We start from the raw sequence: 17,934 nt of genomic DNA, 5'->3' as shown, positions 1-17,934 counted from the left end.
ACATTCAAGAACAGATTTCTAGCTTTTATTTATCTTCTTACCATATCTATCCATCAAGGGTACAAGGTTTTTAAAGTGAGTCAATGCAACGTGTATTTCATGGGCCACATGTTTCCGTAGATAAGTCTTCAAAATAAAAAGAACACAGAAGAAGCACCATTAAAAATATACATGGATTCTTTATCCTATTCAAATTTTTGATTTGACTAAGAGAGAATAAATAGTTGATCCTTAATCTTACCTTAGGAAGCATTTTCTTAATTGAACCCTCATTGTATGGCATGATTATGAAGAAGCCAGTTGGAAAATATCACTTTTGAGTATCCTCTAATCGCCTACACTGTTATAATAACCCTCCACCCTGTTCGTCTTTGGTTTATGCATTCACCTTTATCTTTTATGGCTTTAGAATCCAGTAAGAAAACAGCCCTACAATTATGCAAAGCATGTGACCTAACAACTACGTTTCATGGCTTGAACAAGGCAGCAACAAAACAGTGACCAAATTTACAAATTATTATTATTAATCAGGACAATGGCTAAATAAGACTGGTAGAGGAACCATGCTTGGAATTTATTTGGATTAGGGAACTCTTGGATCTCTCAGCACAGGATCAATAAGAATATTACAATTTATTTATTTCCATTTCTGTGCTTTCCCTAGGTTTGCCGCACCTATTTTTCCCCCTTCTACGTTAGAAACCACTTCCTCATGTTGTTTTAGTGTTTTGCAACAGTAAAACTTTTGTGTAAACGCAACATTTATGATTGTTCTTTGAACCTTCATCACAGCTGTACTTGCCCACGTTGTGTAAACCAGTGTGTGTATGTATATATATATATATTTTTTTTTCTTCTTTTCTTTTTACAGTTCTCTGTACGGTACAAAAAGCAGCCTGCAGGTGGCAGCAAATCCCAAATTGAATAGCAACATGACATGAGAGTTAGATGTTTGAGGGACCAAAGACACAGATTCATCTTGACATCTTTATTCCTGTCCTGCAATACATTTGCCACAAATTCAAAGAGTAAATACATCTTAAATAGCTAAACATTTGACATTTTCACAAATTCTTTCCACACCTCCATCCACAGTTTGCAAGGGAGAAACAAGCCCTTGATCCCACTGTATCCTTGTGCAAAACTCCCAATGGTCCGTACAGTCTTTGTCATGCTCGCCAGGTTTTCTGACATGTATACTTGTGGTTTGCTGGCTGTAGTTTTCCTGTAGCAAAATGACACCAATATTCTAATGAAACAGGAATTTGAATACATAGATAAGTGGAATTCTATGTACTATCATGGATGTACTGTTTCAAGATTGACAGGGAGAGGACAAGCATACTACCAGGACTGTTGTTACAGGTTACAAACGCCACACTCTTTTTTTCCATCAAAAGGTTTGAGTACAATGGGTGAAAAATAAAAGTTAGAACAACACAGCGAAAAGTGGGACAGAGGAACAACTCCTGCATTATTTTGTTATGGTACATTTTAAACATGAGGCTCCTTTTAAACAATGTCTAAACACATTCACAGTTCATGTCTGTTCTCTAAAGCAGAGAAATGAACACTTAACTGATAAAAACAACTCGACCACTACCATCCACAGAGAAACTAGACTGATCGTATTTCTTTAAGCCGTGATATGATGGAAAGAGTCACTTTAAAATTTACAAAATTAACTGCGTAGGAGATAAGCATTTAGATTTTTGCACGATAAATGTTAAAATGTGATTTGAGGTTTGCATCTGAAACCTGTTGCACAAACCTGCCTGTAGTGTTTGGATCTCTTTATATCATCATCATCATCATCCCAATTCTCTGAATTTAACTTTTTTTTAAATCTGCTTTTAAAGTAACAATTTCCTAGTAATGAACCTCACATGTTCCGTTGTATTTAGAATGAAATGTCATGAGTGTAAGACAACTTGGGTTATAGTGGGCTCTTTAACGGTTGGTTTTAAGTCTTTTAAAACAGAATCACATTTAGATACACATCATTACAGAAAGCCCGCTTTAAAAACAAATTAAAAAACAGTGTAGTGTTTCCAGGGACTTGCCTTTCAAATTCCATACAGCGCTTGTCTTGACTCACTTATATATTTTTCAGTTGCACACATAATCAAACAAACAAAAACAATGCAGCTCACAGAACACAGAATCATCTCAGGTAGAGCTCGCTGCATACATGAGGTACGAACTAGCTAACAGATAAGGCAAAGTAAACACAGAGCAGTCTTTTTTTTCATTTAGGCAACAAATTAATGCAGTTGTGGAGAGCACAAGCTGGGTCAGTATTAAGAAACAAAGCGATGCACTCCCTAAACCAAATATCCATCACCTGTTACACACAATAGTCCCACATATACAGTAAATATGATTCTGACATGATTAGCACCTGACCTGTTATTGTTCCATTATAGAGCTGAGGTTGCAGAGAAAGATGAGCAGTTTGAGGATAGTATGGTGTGTGGAAAAAACTGAAGTTTGACTCTGAGGCAGGACTTGTGCATTACACTCTGCAAAGCATCCATAACACTGGTTTTCCAGAAGTTACTCGAGGCTTTCCTGGACCATGATTCCTGAGCCTTACTATCCACAAGGAGGGATTGTTGCAATCTAAAACTAGTCATTATCACCATGTAGTAACAAGAGTTGTACAGCATACAGTAACTATATTGAAATGCAAGAAGTCTAAGAAGACTAAAACCATAACCTAATTGTTTAACCGTACAGTGCAGGGTTCCCTCTTATTTCTACAGGAAACCAGGAGACAGGAGAGGTGCTAAGAACTAGATTTTCATGCACAGTAACCCTCTGCCCTTCTAAACCAAAGTTTAACCAGAAGCAAAGAGAGGTGGTTTATTCCCAATACTTTGTGTAAATTGGACAGGAAAGAATCCTATTGTACCAGAACCTACGTGCACTAGCCAAAAGCCATTACTATTATTTCATCAAGACTGCTACTGTAGCAAAGGAAACATCTGCAAAGAGAGAAGGGGGTAGCATTCTGGAAATGAATCCATCTTTACATTTTCCAATTTGCATCTCAAAAGTAATTTCAGGCAGGCCATGAAAAAAAAAGTCAAACCAGATCTGGAATAAACTCCCTCACTCACATATTGCTCTGTGACTTTCCAATTCTGTAAATCACAAACAAAATGTTCCATATCAAAAAGCTAGGCTAACTGTTAAAACAACAACAAAATTAAAGTCATTCCCATGTCTGCCCCCGCCCCCTGGATCCAGTATAGAAGAGACTGCACAGCCATTCGGAGGAGGAAATCAAAAAGGCAGGTAGAATGGGACAGGGCGGGTTTTCATGTGAGAGGTGTTGGGGCAACTAAACGTCCATTCCAGTCCTTTCCATGTTAGTCAGTCAGTCCTTCCAGTGGGCAGGCATTGGAGGGGGGGGGGGGGGGGGGGGGGGGGAGTGGAATTAGGCTTTCAAGGTGGGAGGAGGTTGGAAAGAGCCCCCATTAAGACCAGTGTTGAGACTGAAAACAATAAGTTAGCAGGAAACGTGTTGAGCTACCCAGCAGGACCCCACTGGAGTGGACAAAGAGTCATTAGTGGTGTTGCTCACAAGTCCACGTGCGGACCAAGGAAAGGGGCCGGAACCGTGCTAGTTCAGGTAGCCGCTTGGGCAACAGTCCAAATCCTCCTTTTCCATGAAGGTTCTACGGTTCAGTCAGCTCTGGTGGTTTCCTTGAGCGCTTTTGCTTCAATCATCCTCTTTTTGAAAAAAGTTTATATTTCATCATTGAGTTGTTTTTATCTTTCTATCTTTGTGTCCATGCTGCCACTACGCGCTGTAGCATTTCTCAACGTGCAACGCTCAGCTAGGGAAGGAAATGACAAAGTGGGACAAATGTTAGTGCCATTTTTACATGTATACTTCTGGGAAAAGTTAAAGTGAGCTTCAGCATTTACTTTCAATGGGCTCTCAAGGTTCAAGGTTCAATGTTCAAGGTTTTTTTCATTGTCAGATGCATAGTAGCTACATTGTAGTTATGGCAATGAAAATCTTAGGTCCCGAGCTTCTCCAACAATGCAGCATATTATAAAAGGACACAAGAGAAAATAATAAAATAAAGATAATGCCATTTTTTTGCAAAATGAAACAGAGTAGTTTAAATAAAGAGTAGAAGAGTGCAGGTATTTTGTTAGACCAGTCTATAAGTAGTGCAGATGAAGTACAGCTCCACAAGCAGACCAATTTAGCGACTTCCCAGTTTACCTAACTGTCAAAGAAGAAAAATACATGTGTGGAGATCTGTCTCACCTGCATCACGATACCACACAGCGACAGCTCATACAGTCCTGCCCGCTCTCATCCGGTGGGTTCAGCTTCCTCAGTTTATGCTGTCTGATCTCCCTAACCAGCGTGTAGAAGGCGTCCTCCACTCCCTGCGCACACACACACACACACACACCCCACGGTTATGTGGGCCCTTTCTACACTCAATTACACTGCATGCACCCCTTCCAACTGACAGCAAACTTCTCCAGTGTACTCATCCCTGAGAGGAGTGGCAACATCCCCATGGCGACCCTGGTGTTTCAGACGTCAGAAATCATAATTAATGAAAAAGGAGTCGATCATGTTGTTCTTTGCAGACACTTCTTTTTGACTCTTTGTGCAGGGACCGTGGTGAGCGCCAGACTGTACCTGCGCTCTTGTGTGACAGTGAGTCAGACGGAGTGGGAGCTGTGTGGCAACTCGTCCTTATGAAGCCTTTCAAATACTGTAGCTGTTCTTAAGCCAAGGTAACCTGGCTATGAGTCATTGCCTGCGGGATAATAAAATGTTTCCAGCTTCACAAATCACAGCATACTGCGGACAATTTGCTGCTTTGCAAGTGCGCAAATACACGTGCAAAACGTCAAAAATACAGAAACTCTATCAGACCGCGTTTACCACAGAATGATAAGGGGGCTAGTGTGCATTGAATGTGGGTTTTGTAAAAGATGGGAGAAAATATACAGCCCTGGAAAAAATGAAGAGACCACTTCCGCATCATCATTTTCTCTTGTTTTATTATTTATAGGTATGTCTTTTTTTTATTGTATTCTATTAACTTCTCTGTGTTGGAATTCAACAGACACTGAACTGGCTGCCATACAAGTAGAGATTCAGATTTAAGAAACATTTGGAGTGGTCTGTTGAATTCATAGGTCATTTTAAATACCAGACATAGAGATAGGGAGAAAAAAAAGAAGTGTGGTATTGTGCTTCTTGTTCACTACCCACCTGTCGTGTTTTAGCAGAGGTCTCTATGTATGGGATGCCGTAAGAGCGGGCGAGTTCCTGGGCTTGCCTCGTGTCCACCGTGCGTGCCGGGAGGTCACATTTGTTTCCCACAAGCACCATGGGAACATCATCCGAGTCCTTCACACGTTTGATCTGTTCTCTGTGAATTACAGAACAAGAAAAAGGCCATATAAATGTTGTCTGTTTTTCCTGAACCCGCCCCAGCGCTCAGTCACAGTGACATCTGTGCAGTCTGGGGATCCTCCCTGCTTCATAAACAACAGCAGCCCCACCGCTGGAGAGCAAACCACCCGGGGAGCTCTAGGACCCTGAGGAGGAGCCGGGGCCCCGCTGGTGCTGGGCTGTGCTGCACTGCTGAAGGAGGGAGGAGGGAGGGGGAGGGGGAGAGATGGACAACAGGCAACAGCATTACCTCATCACTACAGCAGCCAGCACCAAACGCCAGGCAGCCAGGGGGAACTGAGTGAGAGGAGTGGGTCAGATCAATGTATCAGCTCACTCTTCTTCCCCCCGAGCTGGAGTACAGCAGGATGCAGCACGCGCTGCCCATCTGCAGTCGACACGGCTAATGGTGTTTATGACCACGGTTGCCTTGATGCCACAGCAGACATGTTACCCTGCTTAGACTGTTACTTAGTATTTTGCTGGTGAGGAAGGCATCAAGTGTAACATGTATTAAAATTGACGGCAAACACAACAAGAAGATTTGATCTTAATTTCTTGGTATGATTTAATACTGCTGTCTGGAACAAATATGGGAAAAATCATACATTTCCCAATTTTACGCAGGTCCTAGGGCAGTATGTGAGGTGGACATTTAGCAAAAAATGCCTCTGACTATTTTTACTAGCTTAACCGCACCACCATCTTTTTAAGCATCCGATCCATGCATGATTTCACAAGTTGCACAATGATTTTATAGTCAAATCTGCAGGTGTGTTACAGTTAGGCCAGTGTGTGTGTGTGATAAAAACTAAAAACTGCATATCTGTAGAGGAAGTGGCAAAGCTTATATTCTGCCTCTTAACTGCCCCATGCACTGGGAAGAGGGTGTCTAATGTGACGAGATAGACAAAATGTAGCAAAGAGAGAGAACCCTGTCATCTCCAGCTGAATCCCCCCCCCCTTCTCCTTCCCTGTCCTTGAAAGTGCTACCTCTCCCCGCTCCTCTAATTGAGTCAGGATCGATTTCATTGGCATCGTGCTGTAATCCTCCAGTTGGGGGCTAAGCTTTCTTTAGCCGTGTTAAACGCTACAGCATGACATCACCCAACTGCTGCAGAGAGCTGGCACACACACGTATACACACCCCTCTCTACCCAGACCCCATGGGAGTCCCTGCAACACAAACTGCATTTACAAACACACAAAGCCTGACAAGAGAGCTAACAGAAATTATTCTGTAAGTCTGAACTCCAGCTCGGCTGCTCTGTGGTCCTTCCAGTAAATAGACAGGTTCAGTTATGCAACGATCTGAGTGATGGGGTATCTTTAGTTACGATTATTGGCTTTATTGATCATAAAAAAACAATATATAGAATAAAAGTAACCTAAATGTATGTGTTAAAGAGTTTCCAGTATGTGGTAGCTGAGAATTACAATATATTTGCTATCATTTATCTTTCTATAATATTGATTAAATGTATTTTTGTACAATGTATTACACATTTTATGATGTGTTTAGGAGTTTCAGTTGTTGGAGCAGATGCATTTACAATATTTCTGGGGTTTAAATTAATTACAATATATAGAATGTATTATTTGTCTAGTTTCATTTATTTTAAAACATGTTTTTAGTTGAATTACCTTAAAAGAAAGAAAATTCACAGCTAGAAAGCCACAGTTAATAAAAAATAAAGGTTGGACAAATGCATGAAGTTACCAAAGTCAATGAGTAAGACTGTTAAAATATGCCGATTTCAATATTGATAAAAGTTTTGCCATCATCTTGCAGCCCAATTTTTAATGCCAAGGATCCCCCCCCACACACCCTCTTATCTATGACTGACTCTTACACACCTGTACTGGTGAATGTCCTCAAAAGACTTGGTGTTGTTGATGGCGAAGACGCAGAGAAAGCCCTCCCCTGTCCTCATGTACTGATCCCTCATGGCGCTGTACTCCTCCTGACCGGCAGTGTCCAGGATGTCCAACAGGCATGTCTCCCCGTCAATCACAACCTGCTTCCTGTACGAGTCCTGCGGAAAAAGGGGTAAAGTTTCAAGTTGTGGTAAATGTATGCGAGTGAGCAAACTGTAACAAAAGTCAGACACAGAGCGCGGTTGAGGTACAATTTGAGGCAACGACGGGTCACTGAGGTTCCTACATTCTTGGCCTTCAGTGTTAAGTTGTCTGTGTGTAAACATGTGTATCAACTGGTGTGTGATATCAGTTCCCCATCCCTCAAATGCATCTAGAGATCAGAGGAGCAGGGTATCGGAGCCAATGTTTAGCCTTCCAACACACAGCCACAAAAACATGGAGTGCCGTCCCTTTGTTTGCCAGAGCATAGGGGCCAGGAATGCAAATACACAAAAAGGACATTGTGTGGCCAGAGGCAGGCGTGGTGAGAAAGAGAGGGAGAGAGTGGAGGAAAAGAGAGGAGAACACATTCTCCCTGACTCTCCTCTTCTCTTTGCAATGTCTGCAATCATTCTCTGTAAATATTTCCATGAAAATATGAGAGTTTCTGACAGGCAGATTAGAGATTTCTTCTAAAAGAAAAACAGGAATTTCTCCCAAAGTTGATTGTTTGGAGAATTACTACAAACATTTGATTATTTAAATTAAATTAATTTGACTTGGAGTGAGCTGTCGACTCCAGACAATGTTGTTCAGCCAGGACCGTGGGATTGGACTTTTGTACTTTGTTTTCTTTGCCTTCACTTTTATAGGAAAAAAAAACATGCCGCTAACCCAACAGGAATTCAATATTGGGGATATGGATCATTTATTTTTAACAATGCGATCAACACCCATAAGAATAATAACGTTTCTGAAATGCAGAAGAGCGTCATACCTCTATGGTGGGATCGTATTCATCCACAAAGTGGTTCTGGATGAGTTGGATGGTAAGTGCACTCTTGCCCACGCCTCCAGCTCCCACCACCACCAGCTTATACTCCGTCATCTTTGTCGCTGCAGCTCACCACACACACACACACACACACACACACACACACACACACACACACACACACACACACACACCGCAGCTGGAGAGAGAAAAGGGAGAGAGGAAGGTGCAGGTTAGCAGTCTGATAAGAAACAGAACAATAGAGCTTCAGAGACAAGTTATTCTCTGTCACAGGACTGCCAATGAAGTGGTCCACAACCACTGCTGCCCACTGGAGAGAAACATCAGTCAGGTTTGTGTGTGTGTGTGTGTGTGTGTGTGTGTGTGTGTGTGTGTGTGTGTGTGTGTGTGTATGTGTGAGTGTGTGTGTAGTGGGGGCTAAGGTTGGGACCCTCAAAGGGGAATGTGAAAAATGTGCTGAAGGTACTCAATGTTCCAATTCTCTCGCGCTCAGTGTGAGCAGCAGGGAGAGGGTGTGTGTGAGAGGGAAAGCCAGGGAGGCGGCGAGGGAGAAGGGGCATGACACTTGCAGACTGGTCCTCATCACTCAGGCTTCACGTTACAGATTCCCTTCCTTTGAACCCAAGGTGACAGATGCCAGAGCAAAAAATTATCAAATAAAAAAAAAGATTTATAAAGTGAAGTATCTATCAAAGGAGTCTGCAGGATCCTTTCAACATTTGCTATTTACATTTACTAAACAAAGTCAAGCTATTTCTTTGAGCCGTTTGTTGGTGTGCCATGCTTCTTCCACAGGGATCAATCCATAGCAACAATAGCAACAGAACGAGAGGCCTAAAAGAGGATTTTATGACTCCAGGTGTGCCTGCAGTTGTCCCTTATGGACCCACTCAACCCACGTTAAAGGTCTAGTTGATGCAACAGGGCTGCCCTGACTATAAATCAAAGCACGTTATATAAGGAACATGTCGGCCTCTTGAGAAAACATAAGTAATATACATTTTTTGTAGTCTAAATCTTACAGGTAAACATGGATTTATGGACTAAGAGGGTAACTGAAAGCAGATTGAGCTTGGTCCAAAAAACAATGGAAAATGTGTCCACTTAAAATGAATGAGAATTTAAATGTCAGTGTTTAACATCTAAGCAGCAGCTTTTATTTAGTTTAGTTGTGCACAAATAGTTGGTTTTTACCAGCTCTTAAAGTTCATACAGTTTTCCAAAAAAGTCCAGGCATGCTCGAAAATGTAGGACTTTGCAGACTATGCCAAAAATACCGTCACAATGTCAGCTATCGAGTCAGCTGGAAGCACACTTCATGCATAGAGACACACACACACTGATCCCCTGACATCACCTCCAACTCTGCTGGACAGTGAAATTCCAGGCATGTTGAGTCACAAGTAGCAGAAGTCATCTGGGTGTTTCCATTACCTACAGTGGCAAAGTGTGACTCAGCTGAGTGCAATATAACCACAACCTGACCAAACCTATGACCCCCCCCAAATGACTTGGTACCAGTGTAGACATGATGGCACATGATGAGTCACAGAGAGACATAAAGCTCAAATGGAAAAGTTGCATAACTACTGTGACCAACAGTATGGCTAACACACTGCTGGAGGCCCATAGCAACCACAGGAGCTTCTTGTGGTTATAGCCTAAGTTTGACATCAGCGATGACTGGTCACGATGATGTCATCACAGCGCTCAGAGGAAAATCACTACAAACCTTAGAGCTCCCAGGAGGGGCGTTTTACTTTCACTTTCTGTTTGAAAGTAGTGACAGGAAACCGACTAATGATATTTTAAAGGGCCCCTGTAATGCACTTTTTGCTGTCTTTTATACATCAATATGTGTCCCCGTGTGTCAGTAGACTCACAAAGTGTAAATACATCCCTCTCTCTTTTCCTCCTTACCCACATCTCTAAAAACGGGGGTACAAATGAGCTGATCCAGATTTGCTGCGGACTTGACGTCATAACTTGACGCTCCAAAGGGGCGTGGCCAGCTTCAGCTCAAATTGAAAGCGACAGTCACAGAATCAGCACTTCAGGAACAGGGCTGAAATAGAGGGGTATGAGGCATGCTACAATGGGGGATCTGTTTGGTATTTTGACCAAAACACTTCAGACAGGTTTTGTATGGATATTGCCCTACAATATATTGTTGAAATATAGCATAATAGGAGACCTTTAAGTAACAACCTAATCTACATCAACCCAACACCCAGAGCTGCCTTACATTTCTATTCCTCAAAAGTAGTATATGATCTGAACAAAATAAGGTCACACGGCTTGCTGATGAACAGCGTCTCATCTTGCTGAATGTTCCTTAAGTGAGATCAAGAAGAGAATCACTAACCTGCCACACCTGCGCGAGTGTGTTATCAATCTATCAGGATTTCATGAGCACCACAGATCACATGTGCTGTTTTGTCTTCTCCAGGGCAACAACTGTCATCCCCGACATAAAATACACACTACAGAGCGGTGAACATCAGCGCTTTAGCTAGCTTAAGGAGATATCACACACACACAGTGAATCTTTAACTTGTAGAAAAAGAGGTGACATGACAGTTTCATGAAAGGACAACATGCAAAACATCCAAAAACATGGGGAGTCAAGAGTAACAGACTACTTGTCAGTAGAATCTGCATGCACCAGTGTGAAAGACGTTTTGTTATTTGTGTCTGAGGTGTGTGTGACTGTGCTGAAGCGAGGGCAGACTAAGATTAGCCAGGACGTGACTGGCTCACTGATGTTAATGATTGACAGAATAACACACACACACACACACACACACACACACACACACACACACACACACACACACACACACACACACACACACACACACACACACACACACACACACACACACACACACACACACACACACACACACACACACACACACACACACACACACACACACACACACACACACACACACACACACACCATTGCTCGCCCTAATGGAACAGGTAGCAATGAACACTGTCACCAATATCAACAATGGCCTCCTCGTAAAAACACCCTCACTGCTATAATTCTCAAGCACAACAGGAAGGGAATAATCCTGACCCCCTCAATCTTGGGGCCAAACAGTTAGCTTCCTTTTTCCTCACTGTAAATAAATCAAACTGGTACACAGTGCAGCCCGCCCTGGCTGGAGTACAGAGAGCGTGGCAGAGCTAGCAGCACTCCTCACAGCCTCCTTTAACCAAATAAACAGCCGCTGTGCTGAGAGACGGGCGCTGGAGCACCTTCAGTGCCTGCAAGCTCCACTCAGGGCTCGCTTAATATGAGGGGCACAGCGTGGATGCTAAACAACATGTTGAATCATGGATTGGACACTGGGACAGAAGATAATGTCGACTTTTAAGGGATAAGGAGGGTGCCATCATGGGTTAGCGGTAACACTTACCTTCATTATTAGCACAGACACGTTACATATTCCAGTACAGAAATGCCAAAGATTGAGGCCATTTAGAAAAAGGTGTAGCCACTTAAGGGTTTATTTTTAAACTGTTAAACGTCCCATTCAGTAGATAACTTACATAACGATTTAAAAATGTTCTTTTATGTAATGTGTTCCTATTATGCAAAGTGCACTTTTAGCTGTCTTTATACATAAATATGTGTCCTTCGTGTGTAAGGCAACTCACAAACTGTACAACGCTCTCTCTTTTCCTCCTTACCCACATCTCTAAAAACGGGGGTACAAACGAGCTGTTCCAGATTTACTGCGGACTTGACGTCATAACCGAAATGTGGGCTGGCTTTACATTGAACTCCTGGCAACATCCCGCCCACCTGACACGTCCCAACCTATCGTCCCCCATATACAGTCGCGAGCGGAATCCCCTCCGCAGCACCTCTGTGTGTCTGTGTATTCAGCAGGATGTGTGCAGGAGGGACTTGTTGTTGTATATATAATACATATAATGTCTCTGTCAGTGTTTACCACTCGTGTTTACCAAAAATAATGCTTGATGTGGTTTGGAACATAATATGAGGTTTAATCAGGGCAGCTTTTAGCTGAGTATCTCCGTTAGAAACTGCATGGCGCTGCAAAGGGGCGTGGCCAGCTTCAGCTCAAATTTAAAGCGACAGTTACAGAATCAGCACTTCAGGAACAGGGCTGAAATAGAGGGGTATGAGGCATGCTACAATGGGGGATTTGTTTGGTATTTTGAGCAAAACACTTCACAGACAAGTTCTGTTACCCTACAATATAATGTTCAAATATAGCATAATAGGAGTCCTTTAAAGAACATGAATCGGTAGATTTACTGTTGTGAGATTTCTTTTAAATTCTAATGAAAATGGCTATAGGCTTTTAAAATGTTGTGTTTTGCTTGATAAATGGCTCTTACCGCGATCAGAATCATCAAAATAAAGTTGATTCATGTTATTTGGTCACTTAAATGGTTATAGTGATGGTTTAAAGTCTAGCATTGATACCATAAATATGTACAAATGTTATTTTGATTTGTTAATCAAATCATCCCAATACCTTCAGAACGAACACAACCCTAACCCTCATTAAAGTTCCATGTGTCCTTTACTCCCATGTCCAGTAGTGATAAATGCACTTTATGACATTAATGCTCACAATCACATTTTAGAAATCAACAAAGATGAAAATGTACCAAAACTTCCCTCACAATAAGAATCCTTTTCTGTATTGTTTCTGAACATTTATGCCAATAAAATGCACTGAATTTGACAGTTATGAGGGAAAATGTAGGTCACAAACAAACAAAAACAATCCAGAGAGTGACACCTGCACTCCCAAACACCCACAGCCCTCCAGATCTGATACGGTTGGTTGCCGCATGTCTTCCACATAACCAGATCTCAAGTGTACAACTGCTGAAATGTAAAGCCTAAGATGCTAATTTAACACACTGCGCCCGCTACTGGGAGACTGGAGGAAGGAAAACCGACAGAAAGTGCCATCTCGTCACAAAGTAGGCCAAGTCAGCGGCTGATTAATAATCCACACATACATATGGAGATGAATAGCAAAATTAATCATTGATAGTGCAATGCTGTCGCTTTTTCAGGGCCACTTGTTGTCAGTGGGGACTCACACAGAGCTGCTCTTTGTGCAGACAGAAAGGAGCGATGAGGACAGAGACTTTGGAGATCACAATCATCATCATGCACCAATCTTTTCACATATTTCATTCACACATGGGGACAAAGCATGGACAATTTCTCAAGGTTTTTTTAGGTCTGCACAAAGATGGTTATCCTGCCCCTATAACAGTGTCATGTCCTCAACTGCAGTCAGTACTCAGCAGTAACTAAGTCCATTTAGAGTATTTCCATTTCCTGCTACTTTATACTTCAGAACCAGACTATTGTATTACTTACGCCACTATATTTATTTGACTGCTTTAGTTACTTTGAAAAATCTGATTCAGATTAGTAATTCAATTCATCATCAACATTTAATTTCTCAAGGAAATTCAAACGTTACGCAGGAGTCAAAGTAAAGGGGCTCTTTTACTAACATTTACGTGATGTAATAAATATAATTTTAAATAACATAATGTAATATCATTTCTTCTTTTCTAAAATGGGTCAGTACAGATGGAGTATTTCTATCTTTTTTTTAATTACTTTTTGTACATGATGCCAATACCTGTGTACATGTAAAATTTGGTATGCAGGTATTTTAAGTTTTTCTACACTCTGATATTACTACAAATGTGACTATAGTGAAAGACCAGTGTACTTTGTTCACCACTTACAGTCACTAAATGGTTAACCTGGCTTATTTGCCCCAGAAAAGATAGTGACACTTTTCCTTCAATGTATGTCTTGCAAAAATAATAATCTTTGAGCAATGTGACTTGTTGTAACACATCAGCTCATCAACGGAGAACAAAGTTAATTTGACGCAGTCACTGTTTACGTGCATGACATTGAGTCAGGCTAAAAGCAGCCGTGTCATTTAAAAGTCTACATAACATAAACTCGCCAAAGTCTTTGGAAAGCGTTTCCCCTTTTCTGATCAAGAAGCAGCACTATGCAGTATGTCTGTGTTTAGGGTTATTTATAGCTCGGCACCTCCAGCCTGGGAAATTAACAGTTCGTTTTGAAACCCTAGAGCCCCGCCTGGACCGAGAGGATAATCTTACATGACAGCTTACGGAGGGTGCGAGTACAGAGCAGCGAGAGGGGTGATGGGAGGAGAAAGTCTGAGGGCGAGGGCTTCTCTTACTATATGCCAAGGGCACAGACAACCACAGGAGGGAGGGGGGGAAATGGAAACTGAAACATTTATAAAGAAATCAATATTGAAAATGTTCTCAAACTTTTTCGCAGCTAATCCGGCTGCATGCAGGGCTGTGATAACTGCAGTCCATAATCATCTCTCAGCTTTCTCTGTGACTTGCAAAACAATTCCATTCTCATGACCCAATAAGGAGGGCACATGAATGGAAGTCCTCCTCAACATGCATTCTGCTCTCCATTAAAGTTCTTAATTGGTTAGAGAATCCATACTGGCAGAGCCACAAGCCCACTGCAGAGATAATAGATTTTTAATGGAGCGATGATGGTAAGGAGACCCTCTCTAGGGAGGTACCACGGTCGAAGACTGAGACTCCAAGACCCATCCTAGATCCTTATAGCCCACCGCACCCTCCCACTGCTCTCCAATGACATCATCCGCCTAAACGGCATCCAAACATAAGAGTTGACCGGCAGCTGAGGAATCACTATCCTGCTCTCTGAGGCCAATGAAACACAAGTAAGTGAGGGAGACTTATAGCAATTCTTATGAAGTCTATAAACTCAGGGATGAATCTAGCTGAAAAACAGCACTATCCATTTAAGAACTACTGTAAATCACAAAGGCAGTGAACATACCAAAACATGAATGAAACTATAGTTTTGTTTAACTAGAATCTTAAGAGAAAATCCTTCGATAAACAATGCATCCTCTCCAGATTGTCTCCCTCACAAACATTTATATAAAGAGTTTCTGCGTGCATCTGTGTATGTGTGCATGCTTTAACAAGCCACTCTGGCACTGGAGTACAAGTGACCTTTTCCCCACTGGGTCATCCTTTCAGCTTGTCGAGTAGGGTGAGACGGTGGAGGCAGCAGCAGAGATGAAAAGGCCATCTGACCTCCTCACAAAGGCCTGCCAGTTAGAGGAGCCACGGGGCTTATAATCAGACACCAAACACCCTGAAACTCATCAGTGGTGTTTTGTTATTATTATTTAGGGGAATAGTTGAATATTGTCCAACTGTTTAAGAATAAGAATTGATGTTAAAAAGGCTACATGTTGTCGACCAATGCCAGATGACCTGTAAAGGATGCTCACCAAATGATTAGTCAATTCTCAAAAGAAAAACAACCAACCTCACCTAAAAACTGTAAGAACAATATCAAATCAGGGGTATGCCAGCACTTAACATTAAAAACACGTCCCTACAATAGGCTATGTCAAAAGAAGTAAACCACACCTAGAGATGAAATCAAAAGTTGTCATTTCTAAATACTTTGTACCCCAGAAGTGTCCACTTATTTTGGCAAGCAGCTGGGCACCACCCAGGCTCCAGCTGTTCAGAGGAAGGGACAACAGATTACCATCACACCTCAATCACTGGCTGGACTATCTCCAGCTGTTTTCCAGCTGCCTGGATTCTTGCCTTCACTCTGAATGCTTCTGACACTGCTGATGTCAAATTCCCAAGACTGACACTGGAGCGCCTTAAAGGAACTCATGTAGTACAATGGAATCCAGCCAAAAGGACCATAGATAAACTATACATCTGTTATGTGTCTCAGATATGAGGCTTTGCTCAGCAGTCAGGTACAATAACTTGCCAAAATGCCAACAGTACACAAACACCTTTCTGCTTTGTTTTTAAATAGGGCGCCAACCTAAATGTAACTACTACTTTTTAAGATTAATGAAATTAATTCTGCCTCATATTTACCTCAGTTCAGGATGGGAAAATCATTTCTGCTCTAGTCTAACTGCTCCAACGGTCATCAATTTAATGATGGCCAATTCAACATTAGTGCTGTCTTAACCATCTTATAGGCTTTAAACTTACTAAACAGTTTTAACAGGCAGCTCCCAGAGAGGAATAATTCAAAAGTCAGCTCTCTAAATGCCTCGTAATGGACTCTAACTTCCGCAGTGATACATTCAGATGTTACTCTGTGACGGGGCGTCACCCTGACGTTACTTGTGTGTGTGGCCACTATCGGCAGCAGAAACCTCATACTCAACATTGTCTTTACACTGGACCAGAACATAGGCCAAAGAAATTAAAATCGCTAATATTGGTCATTTGAATACATTCCGTTTCTTTTCTGAAGTGAGATGATAAGGAAACCCAGGGCGGTCTAATGTTAAACCTACATAACCAAGTTACAACGCAGGAGCTCAAGGGAGACTGTTTATCAAAATAGATAATTGTTTAAAACAACACACTGTATGCAAAATCCATAACATATGTTGTTCCCGGTACATGTAGCCAAGAATAAAAAGCAAGCATGAGTTGTTGAGCTCGATAGATAAAGCTCGCCGGGCTTGAATTAAAAATGTTATGATAGCTAGCTAACATGTTTTAAATGTGGACCGCAACCTCCAGCGGTGCCCAAAACAGAGAAAGCATTTTAAAGCGGAACGTTATGGCTAGACAAAAACGGTCAGTACCGACATATTTCGGACAGAGGAATGTGCACTGCATACTTACAACAAGCAGAGGTCTAATTAGCGACAAGAGCGACGTTTCGTCTACCGGAGAAGAAAAAAATCTTCCAACTCTGTGGCCTCTCCAATGAAATGAGAAGAAAATAAAATGGTATTGGTCCGTTTCCCCTCGTCTTCGGAAATCTGCACCTTATTCTACCCGATAAATTGTTTAATTTTCAGTAGCTAAAATGCACCAATGCATTCATTGGTTGTGGGTAAAATGAGCCCGCGTTGAACAATGTGCTACCACAGAGAGCAGAGGGATGAGGAGTGTCGAGCCCACGCCCAGCTCTATCAAACATAGAACCGCCCCGGTTACCATGCATGTTACTGCTGCATTCAAGTACTGCTGGAAATATGGATACTCAGCAACGAAGAGCAGTATTTACTCCTCAACCTATGCACTCAAAGCACGTTTACAGAGTGTCACTTAAATGTGACAGACAAAGACTCATATAAGTGTATTTAAGTATAAAACTAGCAGAAGCCAGGATTTAAAAAAGTACAAAATCCCCCACGAAAATCCTAGCCACCTGAAAAAAAAAAAAAGAAAAAAAAAAACAGCTACCAAACTCACTAAAAACATAGGCATTTAACAAATCAGAATTCTAAACTCTGAATTTTGTTTGTTCCCCCAAAATGTTATCTTAGCATAGCCTTTGTTGGCCCACTGCTATTTAGGAACGCATACTACCAGAGGATACTTTGTAGTTTATTTTATTTAAAAGATCATTCACATTCTATGATTTGCCCTTGATAATCACAATCAGCATAAAAAAACACATCATTTGTAACATGTGACCGATTTAATCACATAATATTACATGCAGATTATTCCTTAAGGACAATTAAGAGTGAGATATGTTTCTATTTTCAAT

The 17,934-nt window shown here is 41.6% G+C and overlaps 1 protein-coding gene across 2 annotated transcripts; it reads right to left on the bottom strand.

The window, feature by feature from the left end:
- Positions 1 to 973: 973 nt before the first annotated feature.
- On the bottom strand, positions 974 to 17,333 carry hrasb (HRas proto-oncogene, GTPase b). 2 transcript variants are annotated; one of them, XM_063901015.1, is made up of 6 exons: positions 17,058 to 17,331; positions 8,298 to 8,493; positions 7,298 to 7,476; positions 5,258 to 5,417; positions 4,289 to 4,413; positions 974 to 3,845 (listed from the first exon to the last, which is right to left on the bottom strand). In XM_063901015.1, the coding sequence occupies exons 2-5, from the start codon at positions 8,406 to 8,408 to the stop codon at positions 4,294 to 4,296; spliced, it is 570 nt and encodes a 189-aa protein (XP_063757085.1). In that variant the 5' UTR covers positions 8,409 to 8,493; positions 17,058 to 17,331; the 3' UTR covers positions 974 to 3,845; positions 4,289 to 4,293. The 2 variants fall into 2 exon arrangements, with proteins under 2 accessions (XP_063757085.1, XP_063757095.1); XM_063901025.1 differs by lacking the exons at positions 974 to 3,845; positions 4,289 to 4,413 and adding an exon at positions 4,433 to 4,796 and having other exon boundaries at positions 17,058 to 17,333.
- Positions 17,334 to 17,934: the final 601 nt, after the last annotated feature.

This window comes from Eleginops maclovinus, chromosome 2 (assembly GCF_036324505.1).
Source record: "Eleginops maclovinus isolate JMC-PN-2008 ecotype Puerto Natales chromosome 2, JC_Emac_rtc_rv5, whole genome shotgun sequence".
Taxonomy (NCBI): Eukaryota; Metazoa; Chordata; class Actinopteri; order Perciformes; family Eleginopidae; genus Eleginops; species Eleginops maclovinus.
Note: the sequence above shows the minus strand (reverse complement) of the source record. Positions and strands in the feature narration are given on the sequence as shown.